The sequence below is a fragment of the Oncorhynchus gorbuscha genome, linkage group LG26, assembly GCF_021184085.1.
Source record: "Oncorhynchus gorbuscha isolate QuinsamMale2020 ecotype Even-year linkage group LG26, OgorEven_v1.0, whole genome shotgun sequence".
In the NCBI taxonomy this organism is placed as follows: domain Eukaryota; kingdom Metazoa; phylum Chordata; class Actinopteri; order Salmoniformes; family Salmonidae; genus Oncorhynchus; species Oncorhynchus gorbuscha.
In genome coordinates, this window is record NC_060198.1 from 14,940,960 (window position 1) to 14,960,101 (window position 19,142).

The 19,142-nt window shown below is 43.6% G+C and overlaps 1 protein-coding gene across 2 annotated transcripts; it reads left to right on the top strand.

Annotated features, from left to right (window-relative positions):
* Positions 1-1,323: 1,323 nt before the first annotated feature.
* LOC124016376 (UTP--glucose-1-phosphate uridylyltransferase-like) lies at positions 1,324-19,115 on the top strand. Of its 2 annotated transcripts, none has more exons than XM_046331938.1 (10): positions 1,324-1,480; positions 3,786-3,901; positions 6,553-6,660; positions 14,626-14,811; positions 15,407-15,540; positions 15,811-16,108; positions 16,425-16,622; positions 16,873-17,115; positions 17,247-17,351; positions 18,669-19,115. In XM_046331938.1, the coding sequence occupies exons 2-10, from the start codon at positions 3,803-3,805 to the stop codon at positions 18,774-18,776; spliced, it is 1,479 nt and encodes a 492-aa protein (XP_046187894.1). In that variant the 5' UTR covers positions 1,324-1,480; positions 3,786-3,802; the 3' UTR covers positions 18,777-19,115. The 2 variants fall into 2 exon arrangements, with proteins under 2 accessions (XP_046187894.1, XP_046187893.1); XM_046331937.1 differs by lacking the exon at positions 1,324-1,480 and adding an exon at positions 2,581-2,775.
* The last annotated feature ends 27 nt before the right edge of the window (positions 19,116-19,142 follow it).

Genomic DNA, 19,142 nt, shown 5'->3' on the forward strand with positions numbered 1-19,142 from the left:
ACAGTGTGGTGCCAGGACAACAACCTCTTCCTCAACATGAGCAAGACAAAGGGGCTGATCATGGACTTACAGGAAAAGACGGGCCGAACAGGCCCCCATTCAACATAAACAGGGCTGTAGTGGAGCAGATCCTCAAAAGGTTTGATAGCTACACCATCGAGAGCAGACTGGTTGAATCACCGCTTGGTATGCCAACTGCATCTAACCGTAAGGTGCAACAGAGGATAGTGCGTACGGCCCAGTACATCACTGGGGCCAAGTTTCCTGCCATCCAGAACCTATATAATAGACTCCAGTCACCCAAATCATAGACTGTTTTCTCTGCTACCGCACGGCAAGCAGTACCAGTACTGGAGCTTTTGGTCTAGGACCAAAAGGCCCCTTAAAAGCTTCTACCTCCAAGCCACCCCCCTGCAGAACAATGAATCAAATGGCCACTGGACTATTTACATTGACACCCCCACTTCCCCTCCATTTGTTTTATACACTGCTGCTACTGCTGTTTATTATCTGTGCATAGTCACATCACCCCTACCTATGTACAAACTACTTCAACTAACCTGTACCCCTGCACACTGACTCGGTACTGGTACCCCCCTGTATATAGCCTCGTTATTTTATTGTGTTACTTTTTTATTATGTTTTACTTTGGTTTATTTAGTAAATATTTTCTTAACTCTTCTTGAACTGCACTGTTGGGCTTGTAAGTAAGCATTTAACTGTAATTTTTATTTTTTATTTTTTTTATTTCACCTTTATTTAACCAGGTAGGCTAGTTGAGAACAAGTTCTCATTTGCAACTGCGACCTGGCCAAGATAAAGCATAGCAGTGTGAACAGAGTTACACATGGAATAAACAATTAACAAGTCAATAACACAGTAGAAAAAATGGGCAGTCTATATACAATGTGTGCAAAAGGCATGAGGAGGTAGGCGAATAATACAATTTTGCAGATTAACACTGGAGTGATAAATGATCAGATGGTCATGTACAGGTGGAGATATTGGTGTGCAAAAGAGGTCTACACTTGTGACAAATATGTGACAAATAAAGTTTGATTTGATTTGGTCATTTGTCAATCATTTCATTAAAGAGTCATGGTTTTTATTTTGATGGCGAGCCTTTGTTAGAAAAAATATTTTCTATAGATGAATAAACTGTGGAGACAAATATGCACAGTCAGCGAGAAAGAGTCAGAAGAGCTCAGGTCCGCCCTCGTGAACAAGATTCTGATTGGGGTAAGTGGATTTTCTCATGCTTTGATTGGCCACTGACTCACCAATCGTTTGCCCTCATTGACAGGCCTTCATTTGGCATCGCGTGGTGCAAGAAACCTGTCCAAAATAAATATACTCCTCAGGACGGTGACAATGTACATTTTAAAGTGTTAATTTTTCACAGGCCGAAACCCAGCTCGCTAAAGTAGCCAAGCACCGTGGAGTTCTTTGGTGGATTGTAAATCAAAATAATTATCATCAGGTGGGTAGCCAATGCAATGAATGACGTTTGAAACATTATGCTTGAAAACGTGGTGCTTGTGATGTAAAATGCACTACTAGAGCCTTTTCAACAAAAGCATTGGCTGCTGGCATGGATATCTTAGCTACCACTGCTGTAGAATGGCTAGTTTGCCCCTGCCACTTCGTCTCCCAAGTTGACCGGGGCATGTAGCCAAGATAGCGAATCGTGTGGCTAAAGTCAATCCAGGGTCAAATTAATCAATACAAATAATGTATGAACCATACGCCAGCGTGCCAAACAGCCGCCTGTTAACGGCGGGGTAGGACCAACCATGCTATAGAAGGGATATGATGATATTCTGCTATTCAAGAAACTGCGTTATGGGGAAATGTGGACGAATCATGTATTTGCCTCTTAACGTAACATATTTGGCAACGAGTATGTGCGTATGGATCTGACCAGAGATGCGTGTTCCATAATAAATTAACTAAATATTATATTTAATTCCTAGCTCTCTCGGCTGCCTGCTGTGCTATAGGGCTACATGTAGGTACTGTAGCCCACATAAAAACATCGGACATTATCAGCTGGCAAGCACTTGTCAAATAACGTCAGGCGGTCTAATGCACTGCATCTCAGTGCTAGAGGTGTCACTACAGACCCTGGTTCGAATCCAGGTTGTATCACAGACGGCCGTGATTGGGAGTCCCATAGGGCGGCGCATAATTCCCCCAGCATCGTTTGGGTTTCGCCGGGGTAGGCCGTCATTGTACATAAGAATTTGTTCTTAATTGACCTCCCTAGTTAAATAAAATAGTTCCGTTAGTGAGATATTTTGCGATTGTTTCCTGCTAAAGAGGGGTCGTCACTAGCCATCCACCAAGTCTTAAACTCCGCCTATTCCTACAATTGTTCTTCTTAAAATATTATTTTTAAACCTAACCACACTGCTAACCTTGTGCCAAAGCTTAAATTAACACAAAAAAGCAATATTTTTTTCCAGAAATTTTGACGATGTAGCCTATTTGTGTGGCTGTGCTATCTAGTGGAAACCCAAAAGAGGTGGGCGAACTGAGAATGGGTGGTGTCGGGTTTACTGATGGATTGATACATTGTTTCTTGGGACTGCAGTTCATTTTCTCAAGCGCGAGTGGCTGTCACTGGTGTCTGGTGTCAAGCCAATGATGTTTATCTTTTATTGAACGATGTCTAATATTTGCTCGAAGACTATAGGCTAGGCTTTTGGAATCTTATTTGGATTAATTTTCTTGGCACATATTTTGTCATACGTCCAAAGATGTCTGTTTTGGATGGTAAGTTTTCTGTACCTGTCGGTAATGAGTCAGATCGCTACTTTCCCATTGCTATTGACAGTTCTTATATTTTCCATGACTATAAGTCACTTCTTGACTTCTCTTTTTAGTGTTTAATGATTTCAACTTTTTAGAAGGCTCATTTTACTTAACTATATTTCTGATGGGTTGAATTTACGCTACTGAGAATATAAATTTCACCACATCGGTATTATGCAATACTGGGAATTGCCAAATTAGGCTACCAATCTCTTAGTGGGGGATATTTTCATCTTGAGTTATTTGCATGTCAATTGTACCCAGAGTTTGGTTGCTGCTATGTCTATATTTTCTTAACATAATAAATCCTGTATTGAACATAGGGTGAACGAATCGCAATTGACTGGTTCAATAATGGAGGGGCAGGTAGCCTAGAGGTTACCGAAAGGTCGCTGGTTCGAATCTCATAGCGGACTAGGTGAAAAATCTCTGTGCCCTTGAGCAAGGCACTTAAACCCTAATTGCCCCTAATAAGTCCCTCTGGACAAGTACATCTGCTAAATTACTTTTTTTAAAAAAAAAAGATATATGATAATATTGACCCAATAGGCTTGACTTGGTCATGGCATAATGGATATAGGAAGAAAATTCTAGACGTCCATTAAAATAGATCCAATAAGCATTATGTGGGTAGACATTTTCATGGCATCATATGTAACAATGTTCCATTTCACCTATTGTAAAATCATGTGTTTGCTTGCTTGCTTAATGACTACAAGCTGCCTCGCTCATTAGAACACAGGCATGCAGTGGTGTCAAGAAGGCTTTATGACAGAACGTCTTTAAACTGACCTTATCCTCTGTCTGATAGTTTTGAATGGTTCCAGCAGAATGAACAAACTTAGCCTTCTCCCTTTCGTTCTCTCCTTTCTCTCCTTTGGCCTCATACTCTTCGATTTGTTTCGAATGGTTCAAGCGGACTGCATGACGAAATACCTCTGTCGCTTTCGGTCTCTCCTTTCTCCCGGCAGATATCAGCAAAGCCGGGATGGCAGAGTTTCAGGAGAAGCTGCGGCTGCAGCATGAGGCCACCATGCACAAAGAGCTGGAGAAGCTGCTGACCACCGCCAAGGGGGCTGAGCAGGAGGTGGGCCTGGGGTTTGGAGCGAGAGTACCTGGTGCATGTTTGTGGATCCAGGGTGGTTGTTTTGGAGGAGTGAGGACATTTCCTGGCGTGCTGGACTGAGTTCTGAGAGGGTAACCGGATGGTGAATGACCCGTGTGTCTCTCGATGGGTCAAACACAGATGCACACACTTTACGATTTCACAACATGGATTCATTCTACCTCTTTCTGCTCCTCTCCCCCATTTGTTTTCACCTCCCCACTCTTTGCCCCCATCAAGCCCCAGCAGGCTTGATGTTAAACCCTTTCTCTATATATGATGTAGGCCATACATTTCCACAGAAATCATTGTCACGCCCTCACCTTACAAAGCATCAGCTATTACCATGCTATCCAACAAGCACAGCGCACAACCCATTAAAAACAACCCATTTGCCCAGAAACTGGAAAGACAATTCTCCCTGCTTAGCAAACCATTTGTATGCAGTTAGCATTGCTACTGCTAACTAAGGTATTGGCATGATGGCAAAAGCTTACAAGATAAGCATTCACTCTTTAGAGTAAGTGGTTCCTTTTTTTTACACTCCTCCTGGTTTCACTTCAAACGCATCACATTAAGGTTAGATTGCGGAGGGGGGAGAAACGCAATTAAAACCCACTAAGGAGCCCGGAGGGTTGAGGAATGAACAGTGAGATGGGCTAGGTGGGAGTTCTAATGATTATCCCAATGGGGGCATTTAGAACACAGTGAACTGAAACGGACATGAAAGCCATTAAGCAAAGGTCAGAAAGGAGGGTTGCGGGCAGAATGCTTTGATTATAGGGAAGTGGGCAGGAGAGGATGAAAGTCTACGCGTCACCAAACAGACTGCATCAACAGACTAGAGCAATAATGATGCATATCATTTGGAATAGAACTATTGAGTGCAGATGTAGCTTATATATAGGTTTGGTCAGGCCAGCATTTTCTCGAATAACCTCCACCAGCTCCATTTGATTTGGTCTATAGAGCCCCACCGTGGAGGTGTCATAATACCCATAAAACCGTGGAAATGGTTCCAATTGTGTTTCTATTCATTTTTCCCCATAGGGGATTTTAGAAGCACTTAAAATAAGGGATGTTTCATGTAGTCTTACACTGGCGTGATGCTTTGATAACAATGTAAATCTCTCTTGGACAAGGTGACTTTTATCAATAAATTCGGCTGGATTTACTCTCATCGTGCAAAACTACAAATCCCTGGAAGCTCCTACACGTCATCGCTAGCTGACACCTTTGCTAACAGGTATTATGTCAATTTTAAAACTTGCACAAGATAGTTCACAGAATTGTCCATTTAAAGAAATGTAGCCAATTTATTAATTACTACATTTAGCTAACATTAGAAAGCTAATCCACAGATTCTTACCTTTGCCTCAATTCAGCAGTCTCATCCAGATCATGTCATTTGTAGTTCTTTATGACAGCCACATTGGCAGCTAATTAGCGTTACATTTTTTTTTTTTTTTTTGGGGGGGGGGGTAAATACAGGTGAATATATTGATTAAAGTCACCTTGTCCTAGAGAGATTTACACGGTAAAAAAAAAAAAAAACATTTCCCTGTTTTACGACTCATACTGTGGTACTATATTCCAGTACAAGCACACCTGATTCAAATGTTTTACTAATCATCAGACTTTAAGCCGACTGGAGGTGTGGCGCAAGGAACTCTTCTGTGCCCTCATCTTCCTTTCAGTCATAAACAGCGCAGCCTGGGATGTCGACAGTAGGTGGAAATTGGTTGACGATCTAAATCTGGTCCTGTGGCCTCTCCGGATTGAGGGCCAGGAGCTCAGTGTGTGATTGTGTGAAGATTTTAGGGGTAATGGTACAGAAAGACTTACAATGGGGCGAGCAGGTTGCTACTATGGTAACCAGGAGCAACAGAACTCTTTGTCCTTCGCCGCCTTATAAGGTTCCATGTGCCACAGGAAGACCCTGGTTAGCATTTACACCGACGACAGACGCCCCACCCTGGAATATGCCGCTCCTGCTCGACACAGCTCACTGACCCAGGCCCAGTCTGGTGACCTGGAGCGTATTCAGAAGAGGGTATGCCGCACCATCCCAGGCGGATACTCCAGCTATACTGAGGCACTTCAGATACTGTCCCTAACCTGCAGTCAGCCTCCTAAAATCTCAATTCAGAGTCTGGCTAACCCCTGACTGAATCACAGTGACAGGCAGGAACACCTGCAGCCAAAACAAACTGACTATACCAAAGTCTAGTTTACCAATCCCATATTTCTGCTCATTGGTTAATTATTCTCTTTAAGACCACAGGACGTTATTGATTAAGATTTTTGTTTAAAAAAAATATATAAATGAATGTTATTCATATCCATTAATATTTTGTATGCTTGTGGATTTGTACTGACTGCTATATGAGTGTAATAAAAAAATAGTTGAATCAGGTGTGCTGGTTCTGGAATACATCAAATAAATGGAGATGGCTGAAGTTACTAGAGGTTTGGGAGACACCGTTTTAGGCTTTAGTAATGTTATGATTTCAGTAGTGTCTTTTATCAAGCTATGTTTTGCGTGTGAATTGGATGCGATTTATGAATAAATTATGTGGATTTTGATCATTTGCGTCCATTCAAAGCCTGAGCCGTGGCACTTTCTGTTTCAGATTTCCAAAAAGGACTTTGAGGGTTTTAAGAACCTCTTCCACAGATTCCTCCAGGTAAAAGGACCCTCTGTGAAATGGGACAAGATCCACAAGCCCCCAGAGGATCTGGTGAGTAGTTCAGTTTTAACCCTGGTTGTCTACACGCCACAAGCTGAAAGCTCAGGCATTCGTTAATTTGCATAAGAAATTACAAGACATTGTCATACAGATCAGCCTATGTCTGAAAATGGTTCCTTTCCTTACCATTGGAAATTCATTGTTTCTGCAGGTGCAGACCTATTTTCATGTTGCCCCTCTTGTACAAGGGATTGTCTGACCTGTAGTTTCTTTAGTTTTTTTTAATCAACTTTGTTGCATATTTAGTGCTAGTCCACAAACTCTCAAACACTGTTTTGAGTGTAGCATCTCTCTGTGTATGTTGGATGAGATTGGATCTCTAGGCCAAAGCCCTCTTCTACAATGAGCATCCACACCCCCATCTGAACAGATAGATGCCAACGCGGCCCCTTTCGACTGAGCATGAGAGCTGTGGATTTAGTGGCTGTCAAGTGACACTGGTTCTATGGGGGCAGAATGCTGTGGTCCTGTCGTCCTGCAGCAGAGAGTCTGGGACAGAAAGCCCAGCCAAGTGCCAGTACAACCCCCCCCAGCTGACTGGAATATCTGAGGCTCCAGTCAGAGAGGGAGTGTTACATCTGAAGGGTCACTGGGGCGTGGGCTTTTCCCAAGTCTAAAACGTCTAAGAACTTAGCGTTTTGAGTAGTGCTGGACAAGAGACTGCGCCAATGGTGACAGGAGGTAGACTCCGTTTTAAAGGAACGAGGGGAGCGTTTCAGGGAGACCTGGGCTGGAACCACTGACCCATGGAACACTTGGGCCACATGCAGGAAGGCTACATCCAGTTGGTATATAGTTGCACACCCTTGTTTGTGAGTCGGTACATTCCCAAGCATGTGAAGCCCACAGATCTTAATGAGTACGTAGTAAGGGATGGAAACAAGCACCCCACACCAACAACTGAAACGAGGTAACCAGATCCAAGAGCACTGTGTGTAGCTGTGGGCCAAAGCAAGCCAGCTATTTATCACCTGAGTGACATTTCAGTATCTCAGAGCCTGACACCCCCCCCCCTTCCCAAAATAACCCCTAGCTCATAGGTTACCCTATAAATAGCCTGACCTTTCCAGCATTCGAAAGCACAGCCTTGAGGGAGCATGATTCTGGCCTGGGGTGATATTTGGCTTACCCTGCCCCGAGCCCAAGTTTACACTCTTGCTACCCATGTGCATGGGTGGGTGTGTCGTCCTGTCTGCTCTAGCAGCCTCACTGTAGGACTGTCTTTGGACAGTCTTGTTTTGGGACGTGGTTCATGGTCACGACCGTAAGTAGGGAATTTGAAACCGTCTCTGGACTCGTTCCGCACTCGTGACATCGAGACAAGGTCACCTTGGAGACCTTGAGTTTTGAAGTTGTGTTAAGTTCAACCAACTCGGTTGTTCAATTTTTTTACGAGTTAAATCTCATCGTGTTGTATTTCTTGTTATCGACAGAAGCTGTATGGCTCTGAAAGGGTTAATCGCTTATCCGATATATAACAGTAATGTCAGTCTTCTGCAGTAAATCTGCACAATGTTGACTTGTGAGTTAATGTACCTAATTGAGTGAATCTCACAAACAGTCCATGCAAAGTGGTTTTCTATTATCCGATGGATACGGTCTACTTCTCTACCAGATTCCCACAGATTCTCCATTCCCTCCCAGTTATGTAATTGCTCATAGGTCAATATTGCTTGTTTCTTTGCTTGAGTTTGAATGGTTGAAGTCCATGGTTGCTAATACGCGCGTTGAGTTTGCAGTCTTAACATTTAGTAGTTCTAATGCTTCATCAGCTAGCTAAGTGCTTGGAAAGAACCCTACATTTTGAGTAGCCTAGCGAACAGTAACGTCCCAAGAATGGAACCTTGCGGCACGACCGTATTTATAGGAAGCATTTCAGACATTGTACAATCAACCTGTACACATTTTGATTTGCTAGTTTTCCACATTCTAAAGGGATTATTCAGGTTCTTTGCTGTTTCACTCTAGTAAAACTCTGACTAACTAATGAATAAGTGAGATATGTGTTTCCCTTCTCTAAATCTAGTCCAGATTGGACTGTCTTACTTTGGCCCAAACCACATTTCTTTCATGAATTAACTCGGTTAGATCCCCAGAAACCCATGGACTATCTGAACCCTTATGACTTCGAGCGACAGAAATTCTCTTGAAAGATCGCGCAGGAAGCCAAATCAAATGTTCTAAAATTGTTTCCTAATAATGGGTGGCTTCGCCTTTGTAAAGAGAACTACAGAGCTCGCAATGAAAGCAACCTGTTTGTCATCGAGAGTAATTGCACCTCACCTCAATAGCCCAGACTTGGGTAAGCACATCTTATTGTGCTGTGTTATGACTGACGATGGAGAACCCACACCTTCAAAACGCTGTGTGGTCTTGGCTCCAACACAGCCATGAGAGACTGTTGTATGTTGGGAAGGATCCCCGTAAGGTATGTCTTTGAGAGCAAAATGTTAATGGTGATCATGGCAAGGAAACAAAACTCTAAGCGCATTTAAATTATTTAGGAAAACAGCCTTAATGTTGTAAACAAACGTCATTATGGTGTCATCCAGAGTCACATTTATTTTTTCAAGCACACGTTTTACATACAGCAGGTTTTAAAGGACCAAAGTGTTTGTTCGGCTTTGTTTTTTCATGTTTGCCATGGAACTCATTCATATATCCTTATGTACATGTTCCTTATCCCCTTACACTGTGTATAAGACAGTAGTTTTGGAATTGTTAGTTAGATTACTTGTTGGTTATCACTGCATTGTCGGAACTAGAAGCACAAGCATTTCGCTACACTCGCATTAACATCTGCTAACCATGTGTATGTGACAAATAAAATTTGATTTGATTTGAACAAAAATCCCAATACTGGTATCATTCCCAGTGGCGTGTATTCATGGATGCCAAGGGTAGCCAGGCTTACCCCAAAAATGTACCAACACCAGAGAAAGCATATGAGCGAGTGAAACAGTGCCCCTCTGTCTCTGTGTAGACCACCTATCTGATGCTGTCTGGTCAAAAAGAGTATTACATTGTTGCCGCCCGTAGCATTGAATACAAGGGAAGCCAGTGAGCATTTGGCCTCCCTTGATTAAAATAGCCATACTTTTTTTAAAACCTTTTATTTAACCAGGCAAGTCAGTTAAGAACGTATTCTTATTTTCAATGACTGCCTGGGAACAGTGGGTTAACTGCCTGTTCAGGGGCAGAACGACAGATTTGTACCTTGTCAGCTCGGGGGTTTGAACTCGCAACCTTCCGGTTACTAGTCCAACGCTCTAACCACTAGGCTACGCTGCCGCCATTTAAAAAAAATGTATCAGTGAACTGAACTATGAATGGTCCTGGCACACCAAAAAGTGTCAAGGGAAGTCTATTTGGATTTGGCTTCACCACAATCACATCAAGAGCATTTACATTACATTTACATTTTTTTAGAGCAATACATCATTGACAGAAACTTCATTTGTTTAATCTTGTTGTTGTCCTCAGTGGCTAGCTAGCTAAAATTGACCCTTTCCTATACCGAACAAAAATATAAACGCAACATGCAACAATTTTACTGAGTTACAGTACATATAAGGACATCAGTCAAATTAAATAAATTCATTAGGCCCTAATCTATGGATTTCACATGACTGGGCAGGGGCACAGCCATGGGTGTGCCTGGGAGGGCATTGGCCCACCCACTTGGTAGCCAGGACCTGCCAATAAGAACGAGTTTCCCTCCACAAAAGGGCTTTATTACAGACAGAAATACTCTGTTTCATCAGCTGTCCAGATGGCTGGTCTCAGACGATCCCACAGGTGAAGAAGTCGGATGAGGTCCTGGGCTGACATGCTTATGTGGTCTGCAGTCGTGAGGCCAGGCGGATGTAAAGTTCTCTAAAACAACGTTGGAGGTGGCTTATGGCAGAGAAATGAACATTAATTTCCCTGGGAACAGCTCTGGTGGACATGCCTGCAGTCAGCATGCCAATTTCACACTCCCTCAACTTGAGACATCTGTGGCATTGTTGTGTGACAAAACTGCACATTTTAGTGGCCTAGCAAAAGGTGCATGTATGTAATGATCATGCTGTTTTAATCAGCTTCTTGATATGCCACACCTGTCAGGATTATCTTGGCAATGGAGAAATTCTCACTAACAGGAATGTAAACAAATTTGTCCACAACATTTAAGAGAAATAAGCTTTTTTTGTGCATATGGAAAATGTCTGGAAGGTTTTATTTTAGCTCATTAAACATGGGACCAACACATGTTCCGTTTTTATATTTTTGTTCAGAAGGATTTGGACTTGTGGTTTTACTTGATTCTCCGTACTGGCCAATGATTATAACGGCAATTCTGATCGAACCATAAATTCATACATTGTACCCCTGTGCTCGATTTTTATACACCTGTTAGCAAAGGGTGTGGCTGAAATAGACTAATCCACTCATTTGACGGTGTCCACGTACTTTTGTATCACGATCGCAAGGCGTATGAACAAACAGGTTATAGAGCAAATGTCAGAAAACAGGTTGGAATATGGCATTTATTTTCTGGCTTGGCTTCCCTAGTGATTTGACTCTGCTACTGATTGGACCGGCCCAAATCTCGACGTGACTTTCTGACACGAGCGAGTTGTGAGGTCTTGGGCCAGTCTTTGGTAATGTCAAATGGGGACTAACATGAAGCTTAAATGTTGTTTGTTAAATCCTTTATTGAAGATTATTATGGCCTGTATGTCTTGAGGGAAGTATAATTGTAGAATGACACGGCTCTCCAGACTCCTATTCATTTAAAAGGGGGCTATGGTTGTGGTGATAGTTCGCCTAATAGTAGTTGAGCTATAAAAGTGTTTTGAAACTTCTGCCTAACAACAACTCACGTGAGGTTGTAGCTTCTGGCAATGGACCAATACGTGTCTGAGTTTTTTTCTCAAGGAGTTCCTCATTCGTGTGTCTTACACGTAGCTTTGTGTATTTTCCAATAGTCCATACACACTGAGTACAGTACACACTGTAAAACAATAAATTGGGTTTGTTGGGAGAGTGTGTACCGTCTGCCTCTAACCTATAGGGCCGGTTTCCCGAGACAGTAGGCCTAGTCATATGCTCTTTTTTTTATTTAACTAGGCTAGTCCGTTAAGAACAAATGTTTATTTACAATGACGGCCGACCCCAGCCAAACCCGGACGACGCTGAGCCAATTGTGCGCCGCCCTTGGACTCCCAATCACGAACGGTTGTGATACAGCCTGTAATTGAACCAGGGTCTGTAAAGACGCCTCTAGCACTGAGATGCAGTGCATTAGACCGCTGCGCCCCTCAGGAGTGACTAGTAAGAAGTAGCCCACCACTTTCAATGATGAGTCTCCATTGAACATGTTTTTTAGTGCAGGACTAGGCTTTCTCCTAATAATATATAATAATAATAATAATAATAATATGTCTGGTCCTGGAGAACACTGCCCATAGCATTGGGAAATCAGATTTATAAGCTATATTTTAAATGGCCTATCTGTGGGAAGACATTGTCAAGATACTGCGAGGCAGTCTGAGTTCCTTCATGGTCACACTCATCTCGATGGTTCGTCTCATGAAGGTGAGCGGTAAGGAAGAGGCCTGGCTGTCCTATTGGACAAATCTTGTCCTATTGGACAAATCTATTTCTGGACCCATGTTTTTAATTTGGCATGAAGATACAGTATGCAATATTGATACACAAATAAAACGCTGACCAGATACATAGTTAACCCCAGCGTCATCCTTTACCTCCAACACTTTGCTACAGCCTTTGTGGCTGTCCCTCCTATGACAGGGGGGATATTTTCTGTAGGGGTGTTTTGTTCTCCCCTCAGTCCCTGTGTGAGGATGTACTTTATCCCCACCACTCTGGGTTTTGCTGTCATGGCTTCACTGAACAGCACTGTTACATAATGGGAGTCTGGAGTGATGCCAGCTCCCCCCCTCTCCACCCCTCCTACGCTCAAAAACAGAGCACCCCCCCACCCTGACTTGAGCAACCCCCAATACTGCCCCCCAGCTGTCAAATGCTGAACTGAAAATCCAACTTTCACAGGGATTGATATAGCAGTCGGAAGGTTGAGTCTTCTCTGTGGTTACCCCATTGGTCAGGTTCATTTTATTTGTATTATTTTATAGCTTCTTGATATGCCACACCTGTCAGGTGGATCTGTCATACAACTCTCATTCTGTGGCCTCCAACAGCTCTTAAATACAAGTAAAACTAAATGCATGCTCTTCAACCGATCGCTGCCCCCACCTGCCTGCTCGTCCAGCATCACTACTCTGAACGGTTCTGACTTAGAATATGTGGACATAGAACGCATTTTGTCCACCAATGACTGGAACGAACTACAAAAATCCCTGAAACTGAAACACTTACTACAAATACCTGGGTGTCTGGTTAGACTGAACTCTCCTTCCAGACTCACATTAAACATCTCCAATCCAATCCAAAGTTAAATCTAGAATTGGCTTCCTATTTCGCAACAAAGCATCCTTCACTCATGCTGCCAAACATGCCCTTGTAAAACTGACCATCTTACCAATCCTCGACTTCGGTGATGTCATTTACAAAATAGCCTCCAACACCCTACTCAACAAATTGGATGCAGTCTATCACAGTGCCATCCGTTTTATCACCAAAGCCCCATATACTACCCACCGTTGGCTGGCCCTCGCTTCATACTCGTGGCCAAACCCACTGGCTACTGGTTATCTACAAGACGCTGCTAGGTAAAGTCCCCCCTTATCTCTGCTCGCTGCACCCACCCATAGAACGCGTTCCAGCAGGTATATCTCACTTGTCACCCCCGAAGCCAATTCCTCCTTTGGCTGCCTCTCCAGTTCTCTGCTGCCATCTGTACAGAAAGCAGGCATTCCTGGTTTCTCTGGTTGCCTGAACCAAGAGGAGGCAACCAACAAACAGCTAAGAAAAACAAGCTCCCGTGGCCAAAACAACAACTCCTTCTCCGGATTTTGGACAGAAAGGCCCAAGTATCCTCCTACAACACCTGGAACGAACTACAAAAATCCCTGAAACTGGAAACACTTATCTCCCTCACTAGCTTGAAGCACCAGCTGACAGAGCAGCTCACAGATCACTGCACCTGTACATAGCCCATCTATAAATAGCCCAAACAACTACCTCTTCCCCTCCTGTATTTATTTATTTTGCTCCTTTGCACCCCATTATTTCTACTGTCAAATCTACCATTCCAGTGTTTTAATTGCTATATTGTATTTACTTCGCCACCACGGCCTTTATTTTGCCTTTGCCTCCCTTATCTCACCTCATTTGCTCACATTGTATATAGACTGTATGTTTGTTTTACTCCATGTGTAACTTATGTGTCAAACTGTTTTGCTTTATCTTGGCCAGGTCGCAGTTGTAAATTAGAACTTGTTCTCAACTTGCCTACCTGGTTAAATAATTTTTGTTGTTGAAAACAACCAAACTGCGACTCCTGTGGCGGGTCGGGCGTAGTGAGCGCTAACCAAGGTTGCCAGGTGCACGGTGTACCCTCCGACACATTAGTGCGTCTGGCTTCGGGGTTGGATGCGCGCTGTGTTAAGAAGCAGTACGGCTGGTTGGGTTGTGTATCGGAGGACGCATGGCTTTCGACCTTCGTCTCTCCCGAGCCCGTATAGGAGTTGTAGCGATGAGACAAGATAGTAGCTACTACAACAATTGGATACCACGAAATTGGAGAGAAAAAACGAAGAAAAAAAAACAACCAAACTGCAAAGCATTGCTGTATCCTAAACAGATTTCTGGATCCTCCCTATTTGTTTAATTGAAAATCTGCCAAATTGTCATTCCTGTAACTTCCTTACTACTTTGTTAATGGAGGAACGTAGGGCCTGCACTGAAGCATTCTAACATTGCCAGTATGTGTAAATCTTCAGGCTACTCCCAGTATCTGACCTGCACCTCTTTCCCTCCCTGTTGCAGATCCACCCCTATGACAAGATCAAGGCCCAGGCGCTGCCGGACAGCGTGGCGGCCAGCCTCAACAAGCTGGTGGTGGTCAAGCTCAACGGAGGCCTGGGCACCAGCATGGGCTGCAAAGGCCCCAAGAGTGTCATCAGTGTCCGCAATGAGAATACCTTCCTGGACCTCACCGTCCATCAGATAGAGGTAGAGGATATTATATTGTACTGTATTATACTATTTTTGGTCCAAGAGAACATAACACTTAAACATGTTTTTTTAAAGATATACAAATATTCAGTATGAGACAGAATGTTAACTAGAGCTAGTTATTGTAGTACTAGATATTCATTTCTTTCCATTTCTACATTCAACATAATTTGGAGGAAATTACAGTATGATAAAAAAACTATTTGGGAGCCAAACTCCAGTCATAAAAGTGTCTCCTGAGTGACGCAGTGGTCTAAAGCACTGCAGTGCTAGCTGCGTTACTACAGGTCCTGGGGCGACGCACAATTTGGCCCAGGGTCGTCCGGGTTAGGGGAGGGTTTGGCTGGCCGGGATGTCCTTGTCCCATCGCGCTCTAGCGACTTCCTCCGACACATTGGTGCTTCCGGGTTAAGCGTACATTGTGTCAAGAAGCAGTGCGGCTAGGCGTGGTTGTGTTTCGGAGGATGTACGGGTCGACATTCGCCTCTCCCGAGTCCGTATGGGATTTGCAGCGATGGGACAAGACTAACTTACTACTAATTGGGGAGAAAAAGGGTTACAAATCATTTTAAAAAAATGCTTTTCCTCTCAGCACTTAAACAAGACATTCAACGTGGATGTGCCTCTTGTTCTCATGAACTCCTTCAACACAGACGAGGACACCAAGAAAATCCTGCAGAAGTACACACACCACCGGGTGCACATCCACACTTTCAACCAGAGCAGGTAACACACGCACAGATGTCCGCACCTACAGAATGTTTCGAAAACATTCTCTCTGTACTGGACATGATCCTGTTCTATTACGATCCTCCCCATCTCTTTCCTGAACATCCTCTCCCTCTTTTTACACTCATCCATCTCTCCATTTCATTCTCTTCTCACCTCTACCTCACTTGACAGGTTGTCATTGTAAATAAGAATCAGTTCTCATTGACTTACCTGTGTAGATAAAGGTAAATGAGCATTATTAAAACTCTCCTCCTGCCCCTCTAGATACCCGAGGATCAACAAGGAGTCCCTGCTGCCCGTGGCAAAGGACCTGGGAATGCACGGCGACCACGCAGACGCCTGGTACCCGCCCGGCCACGGAGACATCTACGCCAGTTTCTACAACTCCGGCCTGCTGGACCAGCTGATCGGCGCGGGCAAGGAGTACATCTTCGTGTCCAACATTGACAACCTGGGCGCCACCGTGGACCTGTTCATCCTCAACCACCTGATGACGCAGCCCAAAGACAAGCGCTGCGAGTTCATCATGGAGGTGACGGACAAGACCCGCGCCGACGTCAAGGTGAGCAGAGGTTTGTGTGCTAGCTGGAAGCAGGCAAGGGGTACTGCTGGTTTTCCTTTCTCCTTGGTGGTTCATTGAATTGTTACTGTCGCTGATGGTCAGAGTCCAACCACCTTGGCAGGACCTTGGGACAAAAGATGTAAGACCATTACCATTGTCGCTTTAGCACTCTTTTTAGAGGATAAAATGGAATTCCCTAAAATTGTATGATCCATTTTGCGATGTATTATACCTCAGTGTAAAATGGCCTACCATTTTTTCTTTTTACATTTCCTGACTGCTCATGGTGCTGCCACGCCTCTCAATCTCTCCGCAGGGTGGCACGCTGATCCAGTACGACGACAAGCTGCGTCTGCTGGAGATTGCCCAGGTGCCCAAAGCCCACGTGGACGAGTTCAAATCTGTCACCAAGTTCAAGATCTTCAACACCAACAACCTTTGGATCTCACTGGCCGCCATTAAGAGGCTGCACGAGCAGAACACCATGGACATGGAGATCATAGTCAACCCCAAGGTGAGAGGACAGGGGAAAGGGGAGTCTTTAAATTAACTGGTATCTGTATCTGTTTAATTCGTGGCCATGTGTTTTAGGGTTTCCTTTGATGTTTTTACTCTTAACCATCCCATTTCATATGAATTAATACTTTTCGGAAGGCTGTCACCCATGGCAACTCATCTACGATTAGATTTGCATAACAATTAAATAGCCGCCACAAGCTCACTGAATGTTAGAGCCAATTACCCCTCAACTACCTCCTCTCCAGACGCTGGACGGTGGTCTGAACGTGATCCAGCTGGAAACAGCGGTGGGCGCCGCTATCAAGGCCTTCGACAACGCCCTGGGCGTCAACGTGCCCCGTAGCCGCTTCCTGCCTGTCAAGACCTCGTCGGACCTGCTGCTGGTCATGTCCAACCTCTACAGCCTGGACGCCGGCTCGCTCACCATGAGCAAGAAGAGGGAGTTCCCCTCCACGCCACACGTCAAGCTGGGCAGCTCTTTCACCAAGGTAATGGAACCAAAATGTAGATGAATGCATTTGAGTCATTATGGCAGACATTTTGATTTTCATTGGAGGTAGTCATTCTTATTTTATGGTTTGAATTGTTAGTATAGGTTCTTGACCTGTTATGGTTGCAGGTGCATGACTTTCTGATGAGGTTCGAGAGCATCCCAGACATGCTAGAACTGGATCACCTCACAGTATCAGGAGACGTCACCTTCGGAAAGAACGTCTCTCTCAAGGTAAAGGCTTCATACCCAAAACGGTAACTCATTCCTATTGCATAGTATCTACTTGGAATTGGAGGTAGACCGATTTAATCAGGGCCGATTTCAAGTGTTCATAACAATCGATATTTTTGGGCGTCGATTTGCAGTTTTAATTTATTATTTTTTATATACCTTTATTTAACACATTCTTATTTTCAATGACGGCCTAGGAACGGTGGTTTAACTGCCTTGTTCAGGGGCAGAACAACAGATTTTCACATTGTTAGTTCGGGGGATCCAATCTTGCAACCTTAGTTACCTAGTCCAACGCAATAACGACCTGCCTCTCTCTCGTTGCACTCCACAAGGAGACTGCCTGTTACGCGAATGCAAGTTGCTAGCATTATGATTATCTTATAAAAACAATCATAATCACTAGTTAACTACACATGGTTGATGATATTACTAGATATTATCTAGCGTGTCCTGCGTTGCATATAATTTGACTGAGCATACAAGTATCTGACTGAGCGGTGGTAGGCAGAAGCAGGCACGTAAACATTAATTTTAACAGCACTTTAGTGCGTTTTGCCTGCAGCTCTTGTTGTGCGTCAAGCATTGCGCTGTTTATGACTTCAAGCCTATCAACTCACGAGATGAGGCTGGTGTAACCAAAGTGAAATGGCTAGCTAGTCACTCGCTCTGAGCCTGTGGTTTTTTCCCTTGCTCTGCATGCTGCTTCGATGGTGGCTGTTGTCGTTGTGTTGCTGGTTCGAGCCCAGGGAGGAGCGAGGAGATGGACGGAAGCTATACTGTTACACTGGCAATACTAAAGTGCCTATAAGAACATCCAATAGTCAAAGAATGAAATAAATGATATAGAAGGAAATAGTCCTATAATAACTACAACCTCTTACCTGGGAATATTGAAGACTCATGTTCAAAGGAACCACCAGCTTTCATATGTTCTGAGCAAGGAACTGAAATGTTAGCTTTTTTACATAGCACATATTGCACTTTTACTTTCTTCTCCAACACTTTGTTTTTGCATTATTTAAACCAAATTGAACATGTTTCATTATTTACTTGAGGCTAAATTGATTGATGTATTATATTAAGTTAAAATAAGTGTTCATTCAGTATTGTTGTAATTGTAATAATGACAAATACATTTCTAAAAGAATTGGCCGATTAATCGGCATCGGCTTTTTTGGTCCTCCAATAATCGGTGTCGACCTCTACTTGGAATACAGAAAATGATATTTGGCTACTTTTGCTTGACATTTCTCTCCAACTGTAGGTATTTTGTGTGTTACATTTGTCTACGTCCCCTCACTATCCATTCCACAGGGAACTGTCATCATTATTGCCAATCACGGAGATAGGATTGATATTCCTGCCGGAGCAGTGCTGGAAAACAAGATTGTATCTGGCAACCTGCGCATCCTCGACCACTAAGGCCTTCAGGACAAGACAGTTGCACAGACCAGACTCAAGGACAAACTATACCTAGGACTGTTTTAGAGCAAGAAAGGTTTCACTGTGATCCATTTATCTGCAGCTTACAAAGAAAGACTTGACCACAGTCAGGGTCATTTTAATCAGTTTTTAATGGGTGGGATGGTCCTCCTAATGAGCGTTGTGGTTCAGCACACAAGGTTTCTAAGGCTGTGTTTACACACGCAGCCCAATTCTGACAAGGCATATTAGTGGAAAAAGATCAGAATCGGGCTGGCTGCCTGTGTAAACAGCCTCTGTTGCCAACTCTGACCTGAATAAAGTGCAATATGGATTCAACTTGTCTTGATTTTAAAACTAGAATAG

What these genes read in the sequence shown, in the direction of transcription:
- LOC124016376 (XM_046331937.1), top strand. An exon ending in AGATCATAGTCAACCCCAAG is followed by an intron (nt 16,623 to 16,872) that starts GTGAGAGGACAG and finishes CCTCCTCTCCAG; the next exon opens with ACGCTGGACGGTGGTCTGAA. An exon ending in GAAAGAACGTCTCTCTCAAG is followed by an intron (nt 17,352 to 18,668) that starts GTAAAGGCTTCA and finishes TCCATTCCACAG; the next exon opens with GGAACTGTCATCATTATTGC.